The 26,903-nt window shown below is 42.9% G+C and overlaps 1 protein-coding gene across 4 annotated transcripts in view; it reads right to left on the bottom strand.

The window, feature by feature from the left end:
• The window catches only part of FAM3D (FAM3 metabolism regulating signaling molecule D), a 71,300-nt gene extending 51,113 nt beyond the window's left edge, over positions 1-20,187 (bottom strand). For 3 of the 4 annotated variants that reach the window (XM_053600324.1, XM_053600325.1, XM_053600326.1), the window contains exon 1: positions 20,031-20,187. In XM_053600324.1, coding sequence (XP_053456299.1) covers positions 20,031-20,068 — 38 coding nt within the window. In that variant the 5' untranslated portion in view covers positions 20,069-20,187. Of the gene's footprint in view, positions 1-19,679; positions 19,768-20,030 lie in introns of all 4 variants that reach the window. The other variant, XM_053600329.1, reaches the window with a different exon arrangement.
• Between the last annotated feature and the right edge of the window lie 6,716 nt (positions 20,188-26,903).

The raw sequence follows: 26,903 nt of genomic DNA, 5'->3' as shown, positions 1-26,903 counted from the left end.
CCTCCTCCATTCTTAGGGCTGGAGCCACGTTCCCCAGCTGAACTGGGGAACTGGATGGGTTAGAGAATGACTCACGATCCACCCTGGGGGGTGAGCAGGAGGAAGCAGGGTGGAGGTGTATGAGGAAACAGGTCTAGGAGTGGCATTTTCTCATGACCATCAGGTTGACCATGTGGTGAACCCTAAGTTTTTAAGATGCTTACTCATCAGGAGTGAAACTTGGGAGTGGAGGAGACAACCTGAGTAGCCTGAAGAATTAACCGCAAACCTTCCTGTGGGCTTTTTATGGGTTACAGCGTATCTCTGTCTAATACATTAGTTACTTATTATTGCATAACAGATTACCCTCAAACTTAGATTTTTAAAACAGCAATGTATAGTAAGGGCGCCGGCCCCATATGCCGAGGGTGGCGGGTTCAAACCCAGCCCCGGCCAAACTGCAACAACAACAAAAAATAGCCGGGCGTTGTGGTGGGCGCCTGTAGTCCCAGCTGCTCGTGAGGCTGAGGCAAGAGAATTACTTAAGCCCAGGAGTTGGAGGTTGCTGTGAGCCGTGTGATGCCACGGCACTCTACGCGAGGGCGGTACAGTGAGACTCTGTCTCTACAAAAAAACAAAAAAAACAGCAATGTATTTTACTATCTCACTCAGTTTCTGTTGGTCAGGAATTTAGGAGTGGCTTAGCTGAGGGGTTCTGTTTATGGTGTCGCATGAGACTGCTGTCTTCTGAGGGCTTGTATGGGGCTGAAAGATCTGATTCAAACATGACTCACCCATGTGCATGGCACATTCATATTAGCTATTGGCTAATACCTCAGCTGCTCACTATGTGGACCTTCTGTAAAGCTGCTCAAGCGCTCTCACAACATGATGTTGGCTTCTTCTAGAGCAAGTGATCCAAGAGAGAGCAAAGTGGAGGCTGCACTTCTTTTGTGATGCAATCTTAGAAGTCACACTTTATCATTTCTGCAACATCCTGTTGGTTGCACAGGTCAGCCCTATTCAGTGTGGGAGGGGGCTACATAAAGGCATGAATTTCAGGCATGAAAGTATCACTGGGAGCCCTCTTCAAAGCCAGCTACTACATATAACCTATGAAACAAAGAAATTATTGAATGAACATTCTTAAATGAGCAGTATGCATTCTCAAATGGCTAAAAGTATGACCATTTTCTAGAAGATTGTATTACTCTTTCTTGCCACAGGAAGGAATGTTATGTGGGGTCACAATTTGCCCATTCTTCTAATAAATATTTAGCAAGCCCCTATATTGTGTCACCAGTTTGTTTAGGAGCTTTGCCCTGTTAGAGAAGCATATCCCAGAAGCATAGTCAGGAACCAGACAGACAGGCCCAGGAAGAACTACTGCCTTGATTCATCAGCAGACCTGAATATCTGTCATTCATCTTAATAGCTCTTTTAAGTATGGGCCTCAAGTAATAGCACTGGCCCGAGCAGCATTTCTGCCCTTTGTTTGTTGGATAATGACTTCATTTCTTGTGTTCTGGTAAACCAATTGACTGCCCTCTCCTGCCTCTCTTATCATAATTCTTTCTGTTCCTATTTCATTTACAGAGAGGTGCCCACCAAACCACACTCCCCATATTTATCAAGGCTAAATAGCTTCCTGCTGCTTCCCCCCATATTTCCAAAAGCAAGCTCCTCTTACCTTACATGGAGACCCTAACCTGAACAGGCAACATAATTAATGCACAGTTTATCTCTTCCCTTGGGTTATTTATATCTCAGTCAAAATTCTTGGTTGCCAGTAAGAAGTGCATGCTGGCCATTCTTAAGCATGAGGGAATTTACTGGAAGGGCAAAGGGCCAGGCAGCAGTGTGCCACTGGGGCACCTTCAACTTTTCCTCCTGTCCTTGTTTCACACCTATGAGATTCAAAGTCCTGGTAAATAACATCCAATTGGCTTGGCCAAGGTCAATACTTGTTTCAGGGTTCATGGGTGGGATGAAGTAAGACCTGACCCATTTTGTAAACAAACAAACAATAAAGAGAGAAAAAGAGGAAAAAGAGCAAAAAAAAAAAAGTTATGAATTCCCTAAATGGCTCTTGTTAATTTGTTACCAGGCCACTCAATCTCAACCTTTTTATTACTCAATGAAGAGTCAATTACTTTACAGCTCTCAGATCCACCCGGGACTTGTTTATGGAAAATACAAGACTTGTATTTTCCATAAACAAGTCCCCCAAATTGGCACTCACTCACAAGAAGTGCTTCAATTGGATATTCTATTAATTTACCAATAATCATCTTTGAATGCTATTTATTGCAGAAAATTAGATGAATTTAGCATGAACAAAAAAATATTGATTGCTGCCCTCTGAATTTCTAATTTGAGCATTTGATTTATAAATTAATCCTTCATTTTGTTAATTAGAGCTGAGAGGCAGTCTCCCAACCCAAGCTATGGCACTGAGAATTATTGTGATATTTTTCCATCAGCAATTTTAGGTAATAATGATTTATTAAAATGAATTTCTTCTCTGGTCCAGGTTTTGTGTCTTGCTCTGGCAAGCAGCCTCATGCTTGCCTGGTTTGTGGTTACTTTTTATGGTCCTTCCCTTAGTCCTCTGTCCATTTGGGGTGTCTCCATTCCAAGCATTTTTCACAGAGGTTGACCTAGCTGGCCTTTATCTTACCTCAGAACCTCTAACCTAGTGGTTCTCAATCTTCCTAATGCCAGGATGTGTTTTCATTGTTACAAAGGGGTCGCAACCCACAGGTTGAGAACTGCTGCTCTAACCTCTTTCAGAGGAGCACTGGGATTTAGCTGACGCAAAGGCTTCTGCTTGTCCAAATGTTTGTCCCCTAAACCTAGTCTTAGCTTGGTAAATTGTAGGAACACACTTGATTACTTGTTGAATAATTGAATAAATGAGAAAGTGAATAAATCTCATCTTAGTCTGGGCTTCTATAACAAAATACCATAATTGGGTAGCTTACAATCAACAGAAAATTATATCTCCCAATTTTGGAGGCTGAGAAATCCAAGATCAAAGGCTGGCAGGTATGGCGTCTGGTGAGGGACAATCTTTTGGTTCATAGATGCCAACTTCTCACTGTATTCTCACATGTGGAAGAGACGACGGTTCTTTCTTAGGTCTCTTAAGACACTTATCCCATTCATAAGGACAGAGCCCTCATGACCTAATCAACTCCTAAAGGCCCCACCTCCTAATATTATCAGTTTGGAGGTTAGATTTTCAATGTATGAATTTTGAGGGGATACAAACACTCAGACCACTGCAAATGGTTCAGTTTTTCAGGGATATTCCACCATGAGTACCTTGTTTCACCTTTTAAAACACCCTTAGAAATGGAGAAAATAGAGACTTGATTTGTACTCAGGTCTTGGAGTCAGACAGAATCCCCTCTTTGCCTTTTACTGTGATGTAAGGCAAGTTAATTTACTTCTCTGATTCTGTTTCTTTATCAACTGAATGGGAACAAAAAGATTCCCCACTTCATGGAGTGTGCTTTGTTGTTGCCTTGTGTGCAGATGGCAGGCTCGAACTTTCTCAGCCCCAAATTGGTTGAAATATTGAAAATAATGGTGTCACAGATGTATTAAAAGATCAGGAAAAATATTTATTACTTAAATCATGAGACTTTCTGGGGAGGACAGGGCAGGCAGGCACACAAATGGTTCTGAAAACAGCTTGAAGTGACAGTTGCTACTGCAGTTACGGAATGTGGCTGGGGTTTGAGTTTTCATACTCAGGCAGGGATTTGTACATTTGAATCTCTGCACTGGTGCCAAGGGACAGAGTGTCTGGGCTTTTCTACTGGTTTCATAGACGTGGGGCAAAGGGAAATGGGAGTAGTGTGGGCTAGTCAAACATAAAAATGAAGTCCAACTATTATAGATTTGTTTTGAGAAAATATCTTCCTAAAGCACTTACGTCAGTGTAGGCTATAGTTAAGTGTTTAATAAATGGATTATTAATGTGATGGTTTATCCCCTTTAAGAAGCTTTTGCATTGATGATCTCATTTATTCTTTATATGAACCCAAGAAATTGAGAGATCTGATCAGAAGTAGATTTGGTACAATGGAACCATTCAACAAATGGTATCACTTGGTATCACTATCTGCTGCTATCACTATCACCTTTCCCATCATCACCATCTCCTGGTATCTGCTGCTATTACTATCTGCTGGCATCATTATCACCTTTCCCATCATCATCACCATCTCCCATGCCATCGTCACCCTCATTGCCAGCACCACTATCACTATCAAAGTCATAATCACCACTATCATCATCATCAACAGCTTCATCATCATCACCATCACTCTTGCTACAATCAGCATAATTGGCATCCCTGACACCATGATCACCATATTATTACCAGTGCCCCATTGTTCTTACCATCACCATCATCAGCATTGCCATCAGCACCACCTCCACCATTAGCATTTTCACTATTCTCAAAAGATTTACCTTATACTATCCACTTACTTTGATTGGAGAACTATACATATATTTTGACATAAGCTAATATAAAAAACAGGTTCACCTAGCTTAATAATATGGAATCTAGTAGCAAGGAGTCCTAAAAGGCTGAATACATCTTTAAAGACTTTGATTCTTTTTTCCTTTCTGCTCTCATTGCACTACCTGGTCCTTGGCTGGTTCATAGGATGAAACTGCGGCATCAACATCCATACACAGAAATGAGTGGTTAGATAGAAAAATGTATGTCTTGGTAGAAAAGAGGTCTTTTTCGTCTAGTTTCAATTTCTTATTGATTATTTTATCAGTAACAGAAAGTTCATGGAAGTCTGTTTCCCTTTGTCCTCTCACCTTAGTGGCTTCTCCTGATGTCTCAGAATGATGGCCTGCCTGATGGCCAGAGTGGTGTCACATGGTCATGCCTAAACTCATCCCTGGCAAGGGGCATGGTTTAGCTCAAATGACTCACCTTCTAGCACTGTAGATCGGATCTCATTCCTTTGAAGTTTATGAGGTATGCAGGAGAGTCCATGTCAATCCAGCAAGGAAGAATGGAGGACAGATATTTGGAAGATAATCTGCTACAGGGCTTGTGGACTGAGCTCCTGTGCCAGTGAGACAGAACTCAGTCTGTCAGATAGCTGGTGGTCTGTATTTGCCAAACATCATATTGTCAGACAGAAAAGCTCAGTCCAATGAACTATAGGGAAAAGAAAACTCACTGGGAGAGTACTGGGATTTGTCACAGAATCTCAGAAAATGTGGGAATGAAGACAGATCTGGGACTTTCTTCTAATGCTCTCTCATCAGTGCGTGTCAGCTGTCAGCTGGACCTTGAGGAGATGCATCTTCTCAATTTTTCTCTGTGCATCTGTTTCATTTTCTCTCTCTGCCAACTAGTATTCTCTACTGCAGCTTGCTCGGATGTCGCCATGCCTAGCTGTCCCTTCATGCTTCCAACGGGGCTGATTACAGATTCTGAGAAGACAGAATTTGATTGGCCTGTCTTGAACCAACGTGGCCTATCACTGTCCCTTCCTGCCCCAATTAGCCAAGACTGGAGGCTGGGTCATGTTGCCACTTGGTTGGTCACCCTGCCCATTTACCATGGGCTGCCTGAGAAGTCCTTTGAAAAGGGTCCGGAGGGAGTTTGAAAAATTGAATTTTGCTTTCAATTGTCTTAGTCTGAAGTTTTCTTTTTTTAATTTTCTTTTTTTTTTTTAACTTTTTTTTTTTTGTAGAGACAGAGTCTCACTTTATAGCCCTCAGTAGAGTGCCATGGCATCACACAGCTCACAGCAACCTCCAACTCCTGGGCTTCAGCGATTCTCTTGCCTCAGCCTCCCAAGTAGCTGGGACTACAGGTGCCCATCACAACACCGGCTATTTTTTGGTTGCAGTTCAGCCGGGGCCAGTTTTGAACCGGCCACCCTCGGTATATGGGGCCGGCGCCTTACCGACTGAGCCACAGGCGCCGCCCTTAATTTTCTATTTATTTATTTATTTAGACAGAGTCTCATTTTGTGGCCCTTGGTAGAGTGCTGTGACGTCATAGCTCACAGCAATCTCCAACTCTTGGGCTTAAGCGATTCTCTTGCCTTGACAACAGGCACCTGCCACAACACCTGGCTCTTTTTGGTAGAGACAGTGTCTCACTCTGGCTCAGGCTGGTCTTGAACTTCTGAGCTCAGGGCAATCCACCCGCCTTGGCCTCTCAGAGTGCTAGGATTACAGGCTTGAGCCACCATGCCCAACTGGGCCTTTCTATTATTAATGACTAAATAAATACATTGGAGTCTGCTCCCTGCAGCAGCAGTCAGGCCTCACCCGAGGAACCTGTTGGCACAGTGTCATATGTATAATGCCGAGAAACCAAGACCCACATGGATCAGTCCTCCAAAAGGCATTACAGTGAAAAGAGCATAGTCAACACTACCAAGAATGCTTTTACAAATAACTCAATTCCTTTATTTGTAGAAATTGGAACATTCTGATGAGTCTTCACCGATATTTTTGGAATCTCTTACGAACTTCTGCCATTCACTCTCTCTTGTGACACACTTGTTCTCCACAGCTTCCCCTTTCCACACACACAAAACCAGAGTCTTATCCAGATCATTTCCTTTCCTTCCTTGTGTTACCCTGCCTCTCTCCCTTTTCATTTCAATTCTCCCATTCCAAAACTCAGAGAACCCAGGTGACTGGGCCAGGCCCTCCTTGGAGTGTGGAACCAGGAAGTGGGTTATGATGGTTAATTTTATGTGTCAATTTGGCCCAGCAACGGTGACCACATACATGTTCAAACTCTAATCTGGATGTTTCTGGAATAGTGTTTTTCTGGGGGATGAAACTGATATTTAAATTGGTGAACTTTGAGTAAAGCTGATCACCCTCCATAATATGGGCAGGTCTCATCCAATCATTTGAAGGTTTTAATAGAATAAAGACTGATCTCCCCTGAGCAACAAGGAATTTTGCCAGCAAACTGTCTTTGGACTCTTAGCAACTCTTCTCTTGGCCCACCCTGCAGGTTTTAGACTCACCAAGCCTTCATAACAACATGAGCCAATATACACACACCTTTTTACTTCTGTTTTTCTGGAAAACCCCATGGTCTAAGCTTGAATTCTCTTTTGTAGTCAGGGGGAAAGAAAATTAATTTACAATTAATTTTAATGCTGGCATAGGTGGTAAGATTCTGCAGCTGCAGGTCAGATTTGCCCCGAGAAGATTCCTTCCTGGGTTCCTGGGCAGACACTAAGCACATAGCAAGCTGCAAGGGACACCAGAGACATTGTGTCTGTTCTATTCCTTACACCCTGATCTGAGCGATAACACCCGGGGCCCAATCTTGGCCCCAGATCAGTGCTAATTTTTTAGACATGGGGTCTTGCTATGTCACTCAGCCTGGTCTTGAGTTCCTGGCTTCAAGTGATTGATCCTCCTGCCTCATCCTCCCAAAGTGCTAGGATTACAGCCATGAGCTACCACACTCAGCCATGTGGTTCTTTTTTTTTTTTTTTTTTTTTGTGGTTTTTGGCCAGGGCTGGGCTTGAACCCGCCACCTCTGGCATATAGGACTGGCGCCCTACCTCGTTGAGCCACAGGCACCGCCCCAGCCATGTGGTTCTTAATAGTGGTAACTTTCTCTCCTTGGTAGACATTTGGAATATTTGGAAGCCTTTTTGATATCCCAAAGGGGAGGTGAGTGGTGTTACTGGCAGTCTCTAGTGGGCAAAGGCCAGGATAGCCCCACTGCCCTGGGGGCTATCCTATAAGGCACAGGATAGCCCCACTGCCACTCCTAATGAAGAATTATCTAGCCCCAAATGTCAGTAGTGCCAAGGATGAGAGTAGTGCCAAACCTTAGTTAAGGTGATTAAGTAATAAATAAAACAGGCCTTGCTTTCAATTCTGCTTTCCAGAAGATGCACACACACACCACCTCTGTCTCCCCCAACCTTCCAGGATCACTTTGTAAGCTGAGAGGGTTATAATAGAGGCTGAAGAGATGGCATTTTATTTCACCATATCTCTGTTGTCTAATACCTAAGTGCTCCCAGGCCTGGGCCCCTTATGCCCCAGCATAAAATCCATGAGATTTAAATGTATATGATGAGATGCCTTATAAAACATAAAGAACGTGATCTGACAAGGTCATTTCCCACTGCCCTCTTCTGTGCAAAATTTTCAAGTAACAATTCAATTTGGAGCCTTTTTTTCCCTATTAAAATAGGTATGTGACATCACCCAGGACCTGGACTGAAGCACAACTTTATAGTTAGCACTGGGCATTTTCTCTCTGGGTAATGGGTTTTATTTCAACAAAAAGGAGCATTAAAGAGCTTCTAAGGAGACGCCATTGTGCTTAATTATGGTTTTGTTTGCCTTGGAAAATGTGAGATGTTGCTGCGTAATGATAATAATTGTTAACTTGGGGTTTATTCTGGGGTTAATGAATTACTACAGTGCTGTGGAAAATTATTTTCCAATAAATGTTGAATTTCATTTTTTTCTGAACCTTCCTTTCCTTTGCCACGTTTAGTGTTTTTTGTCTGCTCCATTAAGCATGTGCAAAACCTAGACAAGTGGGCCAAGAAAACCTACTGCATTTTCTTTACCATTTCTGACCCCTAACAAAAATTTAATGTTAATTATTAGGTTGTATTGGGAAAAAGGAAAAAGTTTTTGATAGGTCTTTTATCTCTTAATAGGAAAATCTTGGTGAGCTTTGTGGAAACTTATTTCTGTGGGGTTCACAGATTTCAAAAATTGGCTGTTTCCACAAAATTCTCAAGTTCAACTTGGTAGATTGTAATAGCTTCAGTACCAACGTCGATCCTTTTAAATTCATGTATTATTTATGAAAATGGCAGGGAATAAACAGTGAGCTGATGGAACTGCTTCAGAAAGGCATTCAACATTGGTCAGATCTCCCTAACATTTTGGCAGCAGCTGCTGGGTGGGGGCTTAAACTTCTCAGAAGTGGGTTTGAGGAAATACACAGCCTTCTGCATGGCTTGTCCCTCACCCACTTCTTCCCTCTGCTGTCCTATCTGAAGTATGATCACTAAATGCTTCTTCTGAAGAGTCAGGGACCAGAAAATCAACTCCTATGATGAAACAACCAATACTCATTCAATTATTGTTGCCCAAGCACCTGCCATGGGTCAGGTTCACCATGTAGAATTGGGGACACAGAAACACAACAAGCTCCCTGACTCCAAGGCTGTCACTGTCTGTGTTCCTACAAAGTCTGTAAGCTCAGACTGTCTTTAGCCCTGTGGTGCTGAGACAATCACAAACGACTGGACTAGCACATCAGACTTGCAAGAGTCAGAGCCTAGTACCACACTTCACTGACAATTTTAAGAATGCCAGTAATCGTGGGGCACGGGCAAAGCAGGGAGAGGCCAGAGACCACCAATGTAGTTCCTAGGCCCTCCCTTGGGGGGCTCACTCTTGACACATTAGAATGTCCCCTCCTTTATTTTTCTATTTTTTCCTTTTATTAAGTCATATACACATAGATCATGAATACATTTATGCATTTGTGGGGTATAATGTATTGATTTTTTTATACAATTTGGAGTGCTTACATCAAAATAATATAGCTTTCACCTCATTTACTTAATCATTGTGTTAAGATATTTATGATATATATGTTCTATACTTGATAGATTTGACTTGTACCCTTGCAATATGCTCCATAGGTGTGGTCCCACCATTTACCCTCCCTCTATCAAACCTCACCCCCTCCACTTATCTCCTTCATCCTGGGCTATAGTTGTGATCTATCTTTCATAAGAAAGTGTGAGTAATTATAAATTGGTTTCATAATAGTACTGAGTACATTGGATACTTTTTCTTCCATTCTTGAGATACTTTACTAAGAAGAATATGTTCCAGCTCTTTCCATGTAAACATAAGAGGCAAAGTCTCCATCTTTCTTTAATGCTGCATAGTATTCCATGGTGTACATATAGCACAATTTATTAATCCATTCATGGGTCAATGGGCACTTGGGCTTCTTCTATGACTTGGCAATTATGAATTGAGCTGCAACGAACAATCTGGTGCAAATATCTTTGTTGCAAATTTTGGATACACTAGGAGTATATCCAAAAGACCAAAAATCACTTTGCAACAAAGATATTTGGTCTTTTGGATATATTCCTAGGAGAGGAACTGCAGGATCAAACGGCAGGTCTACCTTTAGATCCCTGAGTGTCCTCCAAACTTTTTTCCAAAAGGAACATATTAGACTGCATTCCCACTAGCAGTGAAGAAGTGTTCCCTTTTCTCCCCATCGACTCCAATATGTGTAGTTTTGGGATTTTTTGACGTGGGCTACTCTTACTGGAGATAGATGATATCTCAAAGTGGTTTTGATTTGCATTTCTCTGATGATTAAAGATGATGAGCATTTTTTCTTTTTTTTTTTGACTTTTAAAACAATGTCATGTTTATTTTATTACATACTTCTAATACACAGTAGTTGTTTAATCACAGTGACAAACATGCATTTTAAATGTTTCTGGCTCTTAGGTTCATCTTTGTCTCTGATAGAATGATCTCTACCACAGTTAAGGACCATGAGCTGATAGAGAAACCTACAGAGTGTCACTTACTCATAGGAAACAGATGTGTGAGAAGCTAGCCACATTTTTTTCTTTTGAGACAGTGTCTCACTATGTCACCCTGGGTACAGTGCCATAGCGTCAGCAGCTCACAACAACCTCAAACTCTTGGGCTTAGGCGATTCTCTTGCCTCAGCCTCCCAAGTATTTGGGACAACAGGTGCTGGCACAATGCCCGCTATCTTTTTGTTGCAGCTATCATTGTTGTTTAGCTGGCCTGGGCCAAGTTTGAACCCACCAGCCTGGGTGTACGTGGCTGGCACCCTACCCACTGAGCTACAGGCACCGCCCAAGTCACCCTTTTTTAATAAAATATATTTAATCAGTAGATGATCTCATTGCTCATACCTTCCTTTTACATTTGGGGAAACCAAGACACAGAATAATAAAGCAAGTTCTCTGGTTATACCTTTAGTGAGTAGCAGATTTTATGAGGTTTATGTGTCTGCAGTTAACATAAAGTATTTATCCTTTGTGTCTCTGATTTGGGGCTTAAAAAAGGTACTGCATAAAAACTCACCCCAAACTATAGTATTCTAGGATTTAACAAACAAACCTGGCTGCACTGGTGGCCATGCTGTGTCCTAATTGGGGCTTGTGCTACATGCAAGTCGTGGGGATGAATGAAGCCAAACAGCTGCACAGGGCTTATGATGCCCCCCACCTTTGCCTCTCTGCTCAGCTGTGCAGGGCTCACAATGCCCCCACCTCTTCTTTGCTCAGCTGTGCAGGGCTCATCATGCCCCCCACCTCTGGATGATGAGCATTTTTTCATGTGTCTGTTGACCAAGTGCCCGTCTTCTTCAGAGAAACTTCTGTTCAAGTCTCTTTCCCACAATGAAATGGGATCACTTGTTCTTTTCTTATTAAGTTTGAGTTCTCTGTGGATTCTGGTTATCAGACCTTTGTCAGAAACATAACCTGCAAATATCTTCTTCCATTCTGAGGGCTGCCTACTTGCTTTACTTACTGTGTTCTTGGCAGTGCAGAAGCTTTTTAGTTTGATCAGATCCCAGTAATGTATTTTTGGTATTGCTTCAATTGCCCGGTGGTGGGGAGGTCCTCCTCATAAAGTATCCTCCTAGGACAATTTCTTCAAGTGTTCCCCCTGCACTCTTTCCAGGAATCTTTATAGTTTTATGTCTTAAGATTTTTTTTTCAGTGAGAGTCAATTTTTGTTAGAGGTGAAAGGTGTGGGTCCAGTTTTAGTCTTCTAGAAGTCGTCAGCCAATTCACTTATTTAACAAACAGTTGGAGGGTAGGGCAATAGCTGTGCCCCTAAGCATCTCTGAAAATGCCTGACCTGTTCTTTTGATGCTTTCAGAGTGTAGCGAGTTGCTGGAGATCATACCTGGTCTGGCTAGAGAAAAGACTCAAATCCAGGACCTTGGACTCCAGGGCTTTTCATAGTGGTTATAAGTATAGACTCTGTTGTGAGAAAACCATGCGTTTTTTCCTTCTTACTAGCTGTGATCTTGTCCAAGCTCCTTAGCCTTTAGAAATTCACAAAGGGAAAGGGTATTTCCAGTCCCTGTTTTTCCAGGACTTTCTCATGGGTTAAATGCTTCATAACTAGTATCTGATTTAATGCTCCCTGCAACTCTATGGGGTGAGTCCTATTCCCATTTTATAGATGAGGAAACTAAGGACCAGAGAGTTAAGTGACTTACCCAAGATCACATATCTTAAGTGTGTAGAGGGGATGTAATAAAAGTCAGACACACTCTTCACTGGTTTGCTTAGAGAGGCTGGCTTTGAAAAGTGATTTCATCCAGGGTACCAGCTATCATTTCTAGCCTATCTTCCTTCTTGCAATAAACAAACAGTATGAGTTTGAAAGTGGCTACTGTTCACTTCCTGTCCTGTGGATGGTAAAGTATAGAATAAGGTTTTTCAAACAAATTGAAGTAAAAAAATTAGAAGTGGGGTGACACCTGTGGCTCAAAGGAGTAGGGTGCTGGCCCCATATGCCAGAGATGGCAGGTTCAAACCCAGCCCAGCCAAAAAATGCAAAAAAAAAAAAAAAAAAAAAGAAATAAAATAAAATAAAAAATTAGAAGTGAAGGGAAGGCATTGAGAAGGAATTTTTACCTGTCAGGATACTGTATTGAAGCAACAACATTTATACAGGTTTGCTGGCACAAATCCATGTTTGTGGGATGGCCATTGAAACACATGGCACCTCTCTTTGGTGAGATCATGTAGTGATGAAAGCAGCATGGCAAGAATGGAGCAAGCCCTGGCCTCCAAACCTGTTAGGACACCTGTGGCCCTGGGCCAGTACCTTTACCTGTCCCCTCACCTTTCCCTGGATCTCTGCTCCTCTTCCTGTCTGACAAGATGGCCTCCAAGCAGACCAGCTTTGTTATGCAGCACTGACCTGCTATGCAGCTGGCCATTTCCTCTACAGGTTCTCCAGTACAACTTGATAGCAGATGCCTCATAAACAATATGGGGAGTGGTTCTTTGTCTCTCAGGAGACTCCAGCACATTTGGGAATCTAATGAAAACTATAAGTCTTCTTCCAGTGAAATCCATGTATCCTCAACATTTGGGTCATAACTTCAAGAGATTCCTAGAACCTTCCCCAGTGCCCATTGACATCAGGTTAAGTAAGAATCCTCCAGTGTTGGGCATCAACATGCAATTTGGAGATAGAAGCACAATAAATTCAAAATGCAATGTATGCATTAAATACAGTTTCACAAAATTACCCATTTTGGTGGGCAGTTTCTAGGATGGTTCCCAGTGATCCTCACCTCCTTGTACTTGTACTGGAGGGAACTGCAGTCTCAAGGCCAAACGTGGCCCTTCAGATTCCCAAGTGCAGCCCCTTGACCTAATCCAAACTTCACAAAACAAATCCCTTTATTAAAAGGATTTGTTCTGTAAAATCTGGAGTCATTCAAAAGCTGTACTCAAAGATCCAGAAGGCCACATGTGTCCCTGAGGCTGCAGGTTCTCCCCATCTTCCAACCCCCATGGTAAAGGTAAAGAGATGCCACTTTTGAGATCAGGTCATAAAAAGACTCTAGCTTTCATATTGCTCCTTCTCTATTACTCTTTGACTTGCTGTCTCTATGGAAGTCAGCCACCATCTTGTGAACTGCCTTGGGGAGAGGCTCAGTTGTCCACGAGCTAAGGGAGGCCTCTGGCCAACAGCTGATGAGAAACCAAGGTCCTTACTCCAAAGGCCCATGAGGACTTAAATCTTGCCAACAATCATATGAATGATCTTGGAAGCCATTCCCCCTCAGTTGACCCTCAGTTGACCCTTCAGATGAGACCATCATTCCAGTCACTACCTGGATTGCAGCCTTGTGAAAGACCTTGAAGGAGAGGCCTTTGGCTAAACTGCATCCTGATTCCTAATCACAGGAATATTTATTGTTGGGGTAATTTTTTGCACAGACCACTAATATACACTCACAGTTTAATAACTCTATGTGCAAAATACCACACAAAAGCCCAGGAAGCATCACTGCAAGCCTCCTAAAAGAAATATTCAGTAGATTTGACATTCTTAAGAAGCAAGAGAGCTGCACATGTCTCAGGTTCCAGGATAGGGGCAGAAAATGACCTTAACTCTACAGGGGTCTCATGCCATTCAACTCCGGCCAAGGCTAGGCCTCTCAGGGGTGTGTGAGATCTTCCGACTTTTCCTTCTTAGGCCCTGGCTCTGTTCTATGGCCAAACACAATAGGAAAAGGAAGTTGACTAGTTTTCATTACTAGGAATGATGAAGTGGTCATCAATTTATCTCCCTTGGGCAGATATTCTATTGCCACCAAGAAAGAGTGACCTATACGTATTCTGTAGATGTGACATATTATTTCTTTCAGCTCCCTGGTGGGCCTGTTAGAGTCATGTCACAGGAGCCAAGAGGCTACAGTCTGGACAAATGGCTCTGGGCAAACTGGCAGCTGTGATGAAGGGCAGCCTGTGCAAAGGTTGGGAATGCCATGCTGGATAACCGTCAGAGTGCAAATCATCCCAGCAGGAAGACATAGCGTCAGCCACCATAAAGCATGTGATCCAGAAACTGCCAGGGAGACTTGAAGTGGGGAGGCTTGTCTGAGGATGATAGTACAGGTTGGCCTGTACAGGGGAAAGCTTCCATGAATTTTCCAAGAATTTCATGTCCCAGGAAACCACACACTCACAAGGAGGAAGCCATTTTCTATCTGCTCAACTGAGTGTTGCCCCGTGAGTGGTAGGGAGGCCCTGCCCTGGGGAGGATCATGAAGGAGGAAAAGATAGTGTGGACCATCTTCTTCTAATATCTTCCAGGGGCATCTGTATTTAAATAGGGGACTTAGACTTGGATAAAAAATTAAAATCAAAGGGAAATGAGCTATAAAGGTGGTTTTCTACTCTTCGGTATCTCTTATCTTGGTTCCAGGAATTTCTATTCCTTCACTCTTGCCTATGCATCAGGTGGGGAAAACAGGAGGATCAGTTAGGATTCTGTTGTGCTTCATGTAATGTACTTGATCACAGTGCTTGATCACAATGGAAGAGAGGTCTTACCCTTTTTGTGTGTGTGCCATGATCTCTTGGCCGTCCTGGGGACCTCTTATTAGAAGAATGTTTTTATAGACATAAAATAAGATACAAAGGACTAGGAAGGAAATCAGTAATATTTAAATAGTTTTCCAAATATTTTTAAAATCCAAATTTGAGATAGAGTAGTATATGTGCTTTTATATTAATGCGTTAATAACTAGGTCAAGCAGGAGGTCTAATAACCAACTACCAGAATTTCAAAATGGTGATAAGCATAAGTGATAAATTGAGATACTGGCAATTGTAATGTTCAAGGAAAACATCTGTGATTTTTATTGACAAAGTATATTAGATTAGTCGGGGATATACATAATATATATAATATATAAAACATATGTATATCTGCTATTATGTGTATGTGTATATAATAGGATATATATGAGAAGATTTATTATAAGAACTGGCTCATGCAGTTGTGGAAGCCAGAAGGTCCCATGACATGCCATCTGCAAGCTGTTAAGAACCAAGAGAGCAGACGGTGTAATTCAGTCTGAGCCCAAATGCCTAAACAGCAGGGAAGCTGGTGGTGTGACTCTCAGTCTGAGACTGAAGGCCAGAAGACCTGAGGTGCCACTTGTGTAAGAACCAGAGTCCAAAGACGCAAGAACCTGGACTTCTGATGTCTGTGACAGGAGGAGAAGATGGGGATGTCTCAGCTTCAGCAGAGAGAGAGAACAAATTGGCCCTTCCTCTGCCTTTTTGTTCTATTCAGGTCCTCGATGTATTGCACGATGCCTGCCACATTGGTGACAACGCCAGAAATAATGTCTTACCAGCCATTTGGGTATCTCTTAACCTAGCCAAGTTGATATATAACATTAACCATTACAAGTTCACCCTGCACATTAGCATCCAAATACATCTCCTTAAACTATAGTTAATCTCCAAATCATAAGATCATAATAGAAGTGAAAACACATGACTTTCTTCTCAGAAGAGTGATGCTTACTCTTCTAATTAGATCTTATAACTTAAATACTATAACACACAATTAATAATGCTTCAGTACTGATATAAAGCCAACATAGCTTATGTTACATAATAAGGGAATATTGAGAGAAAATAAAAATATTTGCTTAATATATGTATACATACACATAAATGTATTCATAACAAAATAGGAGGAAATACTTATGACAGTTCTAGTCTTTGTTTCTGTAACCAGTCACATGGTATTTATAACTACCTTCTACTAGTCATGCTGTATTTCGTTTCCTTTCAGCAAGCACCTCAGCTGGTAGTGGTTCTTTACCTAAAGAACGCTTTCATTCCTGAAGGATCTGGGCCATTTCTAATCTTGCCTGGATTGGGTTGTTGTAATTTTCCATTGACCTTAATTTCAGGTCAGGGTAATATTAAGAAATGCCTAAGAGTTCTCCATATTAATCTAGACTATTCTTCCTTGCCTCCAGTGATACTCCAAGTGGGTGATCTAGTTTAGCCACCACAGCTAACACTGTAACCCCTTCTTGCTCTTTTGACTCTGAGGTGTGAGTGGCTGAGTGACAGTCCTAATTTCCAGCTCAGTGGAATTATTGCATCTCCAAAGTATTCAGAGTGAGGCTTCCAGAAAAATTGGCAGTGTTCCTTCCTCTGGAATTTAGACCTCTAGGTCAGCCGAACATAAAGTCATGGGAACAAGGAGCAAAAATTTTGCTAGTGGTTCACTACGGGTAATGGTGAAGGGTGCTACTCCCATTCCACTCCCTAATTCCTAGACCTGTGAGTTCTATCTATGGAAGAAACAGCACCACATATGGATACTGATTCAGAGCACACACAGTGTTCTGAAGAACCTTGCCCCAACCCTAGCTGGTGCTATAACTGAGTCTTAAAAGGCCATACTACCATTGTATCAAGTCAGCTTCAGGATGGTAGAAGACATGATAAGACCAGTGAATTCCATGTTGCAATTTTTTCATTGTGAACTAAATTTCTTGTCAGAAGCAGTGATGTATGGAGTACCATGACAGTAGATAAGGCATTCCCTAAATCCATGACTATTCGTTTTGGCAGGAGCATTGTGTGTAAGGAAGGAAAATCTGCCCCTTCAAAACTTCTGATAAAACTTCTGTCTGCCTCTTCTGACAAAACACTGCCCCTTCTTTCACAGAAGTAATCCAATCTGCTTCCAGGTAGCTGGCTCATCTCCCTGGGGGATGATGTCATACTGGGGGCTCAGTGTTGGTCTCTGCTACAGGGAGATTGGGCACTTAGCAGTGGGCATAGCCAGCTTGGCCTAGGTGAGTGGTAGTCCATGTTGCTGAACTCATGTATAATCTCCATCCCTGCCACCAGGCCACTTTGTTCATGAGCCCATTGGGTGACGGCAGAGGAGGCCATGAAAAGAAATTGACTGGTATCCACAGATGAGTCATCCAACTGTTGATTATTAACACCCTTCTCTGTGGAGGTCACCCTGTGGTGAACATCCACATTGGACACAAATATTTTTACATCCTTTGCCCATTCAGAGAGGTCTATCCTGTTTTCCCAAATTTCTTTGTTACCAATTTTCCAATCATGTTATTTAGAAGTCCCTGATGATTCAGCCAAACCTTTGACCACAATCTATGAAACTGACACATAATCACATCTTGCAATTTCTCCTTTCAAATAAAATGCATTACCAGGTACATTGCCTGAAGTTCTACCCACTGGAAGATCTCCCTTTACATTGTTCCTCAGGGATGTCCCAGAGAAGAGGTATAGTGTTGCAGCTGTCGGCTCTCTGGTGGTGCTGACATGGTGTGCAGAACCATCTATCAACTTGGTCTGAGTCTTCTCTTCTGTTATGTGATCACTGAGAACTCCCTATGAGACTATAGGTGCAGGCTGGGAGAGAGGGTAGTGCAGCAGGAGGGGGCCCCCATGGCAATTGGACACCTCTTCACATAGCTTACTTGTACCTTCAGGGCCCACTTAAATCAGAGAGCAGTTATCTGTGGGTAATGGCAGGGCCTTGCCCCAAAATTCTAAGGGCCTGCACTGTGATTCATCTAAGGGATTTTGCCAAAGCTTCCAATAGAATCCCTATTTGCTACTGACACTTCAATCACCATTGGATCTGCTAGATAATATGACCCAAGTGACAGAGGAGCTCCCCTGGACCTACTGGGGAGCTTTCCTTTGTTCCAGGCCTCAGTCAAATCTAGCAGCTCTTCAGCCTGTTTGTTAAGTGGGCTGGAGTAACATACCCAAAGGAGGCATATGTTGCCTCTAAAATCCAAACAGGCCCACTAGGTGTTCAGCCCCTTTCTTGATGGTAGGAGGGGCCAGATGCAACAACTTACCTTTCTCCTTAGAAGGGATACTACATATCTGGACATGTCCCATACCACTGGACCTCTGGAGATTTTGCTGAGATAGGAGGCCCCTGAATTTTAGTTAGATTTACCCTCATCCTCTGACATGCAAATGTCTTACCAATAGCCCTGAGGGTAGGACAGTGAAGGTATATTGCTGGCCTTGCCAACTAACAGTGCACCATTATACAAAGTCACACACATTGCTGATACCACTCTAGTCTGTTGTGCACATTCATAATGTAAGGGAGTGTTATTAATAAATCTAAAGTCCATGAAACCCTGAATTCTATCCTTCAAGTCCATGAAACCCTGAATTCTATCTAAGGATGCTTTGGGGTCTGCAGACAAAAGGTGCTTATTCTTCTCATGTTGAATGTGTTCTGGAAACTATAGGCCAGGGCAGGTGCAGCTGCTCAAGGCCCATATTTCTAGCTTCTTGCTATAACATGTTTCATGTGTGACTTACCTTCTTCCCAGTTGCAAAATGGCTGTGGCACCTTTAGGCTTTTGCACGTCAGGTAGGAAAAAGAGGGTCGAGGAATACAAAGTATGTGCCTGTTTCTGAGTCTTTCCATTGTTATCAGGAAAACAATAATTTTTCTGGAAACCTCACCCTGAATACTTTGATTGACACATTATTACCCAGAACTGTTGATTTGGTCATCACTGGCTGCATGGGAATCTGAGGAGGGAGAATTCTAATTGGGTTACTGCTGCCACGCCCAGACTCATGTTAGCAAGATGAAGGGCAGGAGGACATTGGGTAGACCAAGCAAGGATGTCAGTTGTGACCATTGTCTGGCTTCTTAATAAGTGCCCTCCTAATAAGCTGTGGAAGGACGCAAGTTTGGCCTCATTCATTCATTTATTCATCCACATATTTGACTACTTGTTATTGAAGGCCCATTTTGTGCCTGGCCTGGTTAGGCATTACCACACACACTGCCAACGTCATGAGGGCAGAGGCAGAGTGTATTTTGTGTACTGGTTTCCTCACCTACCTGGCACAAAGTAAATGCTTTATAATAGCATGCAAATGAACAAATGAATAAAATGCATAATGACTCTCATTAGCAAATAGTTCACCTTGTAGGCACAAAAAAACTTGTGCTTCACCCAGATTTCAGGCTATGATTTTGCAGATTTTTCCTTTTGGGAAATAGCTCTATCTGGTAAAACAGAATTTTACCTGGTTAGTGCTGGGCTTGGTGAAGCTGTTCTCACACAACTCTTGAAATGTTTTCATCATATTCCTGGTTTGACAAGCCTATATTTCCCTAGAAGAGGGGAAACCACTGCTTAGCTTCTCTCTCCTCAAAGAATCAGCTTGGGCCTCCCAGTCTTATTTCTTCTGGGCATGAGGCTGTAAAGCATGATGGTTAAAACCAGGGCCCCAGGAGCCAGACAGAACTGGCTGGAGTCCACATCCCAGTAGAGGGACCACCTGGCACTGCCTGTGCAAAACACTCTGGCCTTCTCCCGTCTTTGACCATGCCAGACACAGTCCATCTCCAGGTCTTTGTACCAGCTGTTTTCTTACCTGGAAACTCCTTCCCTGCAGTGACCCCTCCTCAGCATTCAATTCTGGTCAAATGTCTTGTTGGAGGGCCACTTTCTGACCAAGCTGTCTCAGGTGGGAGCCCTCTCTGTGAGTTCCTCCTTAACTGGCTCTCGGTCTTGTTCTCTTCAAGCACATTTCATCTACTGCTACTGTCTGTGTACTTAGGATTTCCCCACTAGAATGTAAAGGTCATGAGGACAGAGGCTCTGACTGTCTTTTTCACTGTCCAATTACCAGAGTTCAGAACAGGGCCTGTCAGAAATGAATGGAGGAATAAATGAAGTTGTTTAAGTTCTTTCAGCCTCAGTTTCCTCATCGGCCAATAAGTATAAAAATATCTTAGAGAGTCATCATAAAAATCAACTGAGATCAAGTGTGGATGTGATGGCCTTGATACAAGCTCCTGATACAAGATGGTAATTTCAAAGACTTCCTTGGCCACCCAATACTCTCTGGCCTCCAGCGTCAGTAAGATAACTCCAGAACCTTATTAACTTTCTTTTAGCTCTGCTAGCTGGACAGGCAGATGAAATATTCTTGTAAACAATTAAATTGCTTAAAGGATAGTGCTGCCACTTGTATGTTATTGTTATTCCAAAGCTGCTGCTCTGAGGTGTCTGGAAATGATCTCCTTGGAGGCATTCCTCTGGGTAGGCATTATGGCTCAGACTGTAATTTCACTGTGAATGTGTCTTTCTTCTTTAAGCAGAGGGTCATTAAGTTTAACATGTCAAAGTGCTCTCCATGTTACACACAACTTAATTACTGCACAAGGTACTATTAAATAGCCCATTCACACTGAGAAATATATTTATACTTCTCTTTCCTTGGCTTATATTGATTTATTCCATAACACTCAGAAATGTAAATTACAAAGGAGTAATTGTTTCTCTTGTAAGAAAAGAGAAAATTGAGACCTGCATGCCCACCCACTTGCCTGGGATGGAGCACCCAGAGTGGGTGGTGGGAGGAGAGAAGCACTTGGTGGAAATCTCATTTCCTTAAGAAAATCTCCCCAGACTCCAAGGCTATTTTAGGTCTCTTACTTTTTTCTCCAAGAGCCCTTCTGTCAACACAAGCATCCAGTGTGTCTTTATCATGTGTCTCCCATGCAGATGTGAACTCCCCGGTGGCAGAAGTGGGATTGTCCCAGTTACTACTGTATTCCCACATCTAACTCAGTGTCTGATGGATATGAGATGCTCAAGAACTATACATCTGTTCCAAGAGATGTTTATAAACCCTTTCTCTGGGCTAGGGATTCTGCTCTTCTGTATGCATATGTTGGGGGTAAGGTGTTACCAACGGCCACCAAAAGCAAAAGCTGGGTTATTGACCTCATGGAGTTTATAGTTAAGATGAGGAGATAGACATTAAATGTGTTTTTCTGAAAATTACAACCTTGATAAGGTACTTAGTACTATGAGTGTCTATTCTAGGAGTTTGACCTAACCAAGGAGGTCAAGAAAGTTATTTACAGAGAAGTGTTGTTTAAGCCGAGAGCTGAGGATATGAGGGCATTAATAGAAGAGGGGAGGCAGTAAGCCAGGACAAAGACCTGGGGCTGGACAGATTCGGGGCAAGTAAGAGAAGCTGATGGATCGGTGTCACTGAAGGGAGAGGGTTTGTGAGGAGGGAGGAGATGCTATGACACACAGCATCTAATCTGTGCATAGAATGAAGTGAATTTTCCAAAGATTTCTCCCCCACTACCTCTATTTCTTTCTCAACACTTTACTTTCAGAGACTTAGGGGAGGAATTCAAAGCAGAGACCACCATGCTCCAGTCATGCTGTGGCTGATTATATTTTCCTAAACCATGGCAATAATAGCCCATCCCTCCTGCCTTTCTGTGATGTGACCTGCCCACAGTCCTCTTGAACCTGAACTGTAAACGAGAAAATGCAGTGAAAAGGGAGCTCTGTGACTTCTGAGATTAGTTCAGAAAATAACTTGCAACTCCTACCTGGCTCACTTGCATCATTTGCTTTCTGGATGTCCCTCTTGGGGTGAAGCCGCCATTTTGGGAGAGGTCCAAGCCACAGGGAGAGGCCAGTGCAGATCGTCCAGTCAATGGTCCCGGCCTTTAAGTCATCCTAGCCCAGGTACCAGACAGGTGAGAGGAAGCTGCCTGATGATTCCAGACACCAGATGTTCAGTCAGCTCCACCCATTTGAGCCTTTCCAGCTGAGGCACCAGATGCCGTGAAGCCATCCACAGAACCCATGGGCGTGATAACATGTTTGTAGTCTTATACACGTACCACTCAAATTGGTGTGAAAGGAGCCATGTCAGGCACATTTGCCAAGGACAGCAGGGTGGCCTGACTCGGTGGCAGCCGAGTTACTGACAATCACCTGCACTCCTATAAGCAGATGGGAACTTAGAAGTTCTGCTTAACAGACTGTAGTTCTCCTTCACAATGGAGCAGAAGACCTGAGAGACACCACCTTCAACTCAGAAGCCCACCTCCCCTTTACAGGTAGACAGGCTGCTTTCCCACAGAGAGTTCTTTTCTACCTTTCCCCAGGTGTGAAAGTCACACACTCGCTGTGATTTTCTGCCCAAGTCTTTATTTAATTGTTATTTTGGGATCAGTTGTTTTGAAAGTTCCCCCAGCTGCTACGCACTGCTGGTATTTTGCCAAGAGAGATAAACAGTCTCAGCTTGTACTGCAATTGGATTCGGAATTAGCAGAATACAGCAGCTGCCTCCCAGCAGAGCTGTCTGCCCTGGAAACACCTGGGCAGTCTGATTCAAATTCACCTTCCAAATATTTACCTTGTCAATTTTGGTAACTTGCAGCTGCCATGTCCGTGACCTCATAATCAGATTTCTAAAACCTCGACCAGTTGAAATTCTTCAAAAACGTGCTGAAGAACAATCCATCTTGGTCACCCCAAATACCAGTGATTATTCTTTTCCACCAAAATATGGAAACAAAACCTGATGCTAAACAAATGTTCACTTTTGTGGTCTTAAAAAAAATGTTATGAATTAAATTGAAATTACTCAGCACAATAATAAATGCTTACCAAGTGTTGTTATTTTGCACATCAGGTGGTAAAACTGTAACTGTGAATAAATTGCTTATAGTAAGATTTTCCCCCCTTAATGCTATAACAGCAGATGGGCTAATAAATATGCAACACTTTGCAACAGCATTTGCAATTTCAGAGGAGTAAAGGTTCCCCCCCTTCACACACAAACTGCACAATCATCCAATATTATACTTTTTAATGGAAAAACTCAAGTCATGTAATGTAAATAGTATTCCACCTTCAACAATTTTACTAGTTTAGCAACAGTTATAATGTGAAAGAACATATAAGCTGGTCTTTATGTTCTCTTTTTGCAAGAACACTTTCCTTCTTTTTTGGAAACTTTTCTGATTCTGAAAATAGGGAGCATTCTTGCACTTTTATTGGCAATTAAAGGGGAATATCAAGAAGCAACAATTTATTATGGGGTCCTGTTTGCTGAGCCAAGTGTGAGTGATAGCCAGGAATAGGCGATGGTGACAGGCAGGTCTCTGTCCCTCCTTAGCTTGGTGATCTTGGGCGGATCTCATTCTCTTGCAGGTCTTCAGGTTTTGCCTTTGCCTGGTGACATGTAAGTGTGAAGATTATGTAATGCAAGTAACATGCTAGTGGCTTTTAACAGAGCAGATATAGGTTCCTTAAGTATACATTTGTTGTTGTTCTAGACCGCATGATATGGATAAAGGTCAAACAATCACTTGCTCATCTTAGTGAAATGACATAGATATGAACCCTCCAGTCCAAGATGCTGAGAGGAAGGAGATCCACGCTGTGGAGAGGCTTGCGGGGTTCTCACCCTGGTTTGTGGGAGTTAGGCAGACTCTTCCTCTTCCTTGCTGGGCCTACTCAGGGCTGGGAGGCTTTTAACACCACACCTGTGGGAAATCACCAGGGGGAGGAGATGGTGCCAGGTGACTACAAGCTTGGGGACAGCAATAGTTGGGAGCTGGGAGTTGGCCCCAGTAAGCAGCCATGGAGCAGATTCACAAGGTGTGTGAGCATTGCACAGGGAGTCCCAGAAAGAGCTGAATCACATTTTGATGGGGGTTGTGGGGAGCAGGGATCCTTCTATTATTACCCTGGAGGGACTAAACATTTGGGTTATATTAATATTAATGCCAATTATGGCAAGAATAGTTGGTAGGTACTAGCATTCTTAGAAGTCCAAATAATTGCTTGGTGTGGTGGCTTATGGCTATAATCTTAGCACTCTGGGAGGTGGAAGTGGGTGGATTGCTTGTGCTCAGGAGTTCAAGACCAGCCTGAGCAAGAGTGAGATCCCATCTCTACTAAAAATAGAAAATTAGTTGGGCATTGTGCCAGGCATCTGTAGTCCCAGCTACTCTGGAAGCTGAGGCATGAGGATTGCTTCAGCTCAAGAATTTGAGGTTGCTATGAGCTATGATGACACCACAGCACTCAACCCCAGCCAACAGAGTGAGACTCTGTATCAAAAAAAAAAAAAAAAAAAAGTCCAAATAACTGGCAAGAGTTATTACTTGAAGTTTAAAATAAAGTTACCTATATTTTTACCATAGACACAAAGAGAGACTTTTCTTTCTGCGATGTTCTTTGAAAGGAGAGCAGACTGGTGAAAGTTCCCTTCCTGCCTCCCTTTCCCGCTGCCTGCTGTGAAAAGCCAGAGGAGAGCTCTGGCTAGGGCTGGTACTATCTTGATGTCCTTGGGACGTAACAATGTCAATGGGTGTCATCAGCTGTGGCTACTGTCTGCTTTGGTTCACTGTCCCTCCCCCACTTCTGCTGGCATCATGTCCCTGCTCCCCATTCCAGGGTGGACATATAGACTTGTCTGGGTCAGGCAGAGTACTCTCCCCTTGGAGAGTTTCATAACTCAGGCTGGGAAAGAGAAGATTTCTTTCATTTTGGGCCACTGTCTGGGCATGACAGAGCCTAGTCTTGTCTGTTATAGGAGCCCTAATCTAGTTCGTGATACCTAATCTAGTTGAAGACAGGGGTTGGGGGACGAACGGGCTCAGGATTGGATTTGATCATTGCAATACTGCATTAGCCCCAGATCCACTGAGTAAGGCACATGGACTTTTCAGAGAAAGAATTACAAAGGGTAAGTCATTGGAATTCCTCAGAGATGAGGCTTTTGGCTCCAACAATATATCTGTGAGAACTAGGTAGGCTGGGGAAATTTACAACTCTCAAATTTAAGCTCCACACAATGAAGGTCTATTTCTTGCCCACACTGCATGCTCATCACAGGTTGGCAGGGCACTCTGCTTGACATGGTCCCACAAGGACCAGGATGACAGAATGAAGCAGGTATCTAAACCAGAGTGAAAAGTCTGAAGGGCTCCTGCTGGAAAGTGAGGAAAACACGCAGTGGCGTATCCCCACTTCTCACACCATCAGAAGGGTGGTGTGGCTGCACACACGGGGGCCAGGAGGTGCAGCCCTGCCGTGCTCTCATTGGCGCTCTCCGTTCCACGTGGCTTGCCCCTCCCCTGGGAAGATTTCCTTCACCTGTGATCTCCTTGGCCACATCTGAAGTGAACTTTGGGGAACATGTCCTCCTTGGGGGCAGAACAGCTTTCTCAGCCTGCTTCCTGCCGGAGGAAGGTTGGAAAGCCAAGGATAGCTTTAAATCTTGAAAGGCTGTGTTTTTTGCCCAGAGTCCAGGTTTCTCTGGCTTATATAACTCTTTCAAAAGCTTAACTGGCTTCTTATCTATTTGATTTGGATCAGCTTCATGTGCCCAAAGTTACACTCACAGTTCTTTTGAAGATATGCCTTGCTTTCTCTTCACTTGAATCTATTGGACACGATAGAAAAGTCACTCTTTCATCCTCTTTTCCCGGGTCCATTTTATTTTTCTCATTTTGAGATCCAGGCTGATAGAGAAGCTAGCATCTTCAACATTGCAGTTGCTATGCAGAGGGGAAAAATCAATGGCAAAGCATGCCAGCTGTTAAATCTCTCACCTGGAAGTGACATATCACTTTTGCTCACATTTTATTAGCTAAAGCAAATCATGTAGCCATACTTCATTTCAAATGGGCAGCAGAGTGCAGGGGCAGGATGCAGTCAGAGTGCAGAGAGCTGGAATCTTTGTGAACAGCACATGTGAGCGCAACGCCTTACTGCATCTTAGTGAAGGCAGCACGTAGCTGCATAATTAGAAGGTAGGAAGTGAGACTAAACTGTGAAAGCCATTGATTATTCTGATAAACGGGCTAAGTCCAAAGTAACATGTGTTAATTAAACAATGTAATGGTGTAACGTGCCTGCCTTGAAGGTTTTTCATAGAAAAACCTTTGGCTGTCCCCCTGGGGAGAATGATGAAAGAAGATTTGATTTTTGATTTCTCACGGCAGATTCTTTTTTCTTTTTCTTTTCTTTTTTTTTTTTTTTTTTTGAGACAGAGTCTCAAGCCATCGCCCTGGGTAGAGGGCCATGGCGTCATCATAGCTCATAGAAACCTTCAACTCTTGGGCTCAAGAGATCTTCTAGCCTCAGTTTTTCTATTTTTAGTAGAGATGGGGGTCTCACTGTTGCTCAGGCTGGTTTCGAACTTGTGAGCTCAAGCAATCCACCCGCCTCAGCCTCACAGAGTGTTAGGGTTACAGGTGTGAGCCACTGTGCTTGTCCTGATAGAAGGATTCTTGAAGATGGGTTGTTCTATGGAATTTATGCCAAAGACTAAGAAATTTTGGTGTTTATGTTATTCAGACCTTTTAGGTAGATTATAAAAATGAGAGAAGATGTCCTCTCAGATATTACTTGGATTAATGAGGAAATTTGATACGAAATGAAAGCCAGGCATAGACTGTGGCAGTTCAGT

The sequence above is a fragment of the Nycticebus coucang genome, chromosome 8, assembly GCF_027406575.1.
Source record: "Nycticebus coucang isolate mNycCou1 chromosome 8, mNycCou1.pri, whole genome shotgun sequence".
In the NCBI taxonomy this organism is placed as follows: Eukaryota; Metazoa; Chordata; class Mammalia; order Primates; family Lorisidae; genus Nycticebus; species Nycticebus coucang.
Note: the sequence above shows the minus strand (reverse complement) of the source record. Positions and strands in the feature narration are given on the sequence as shown.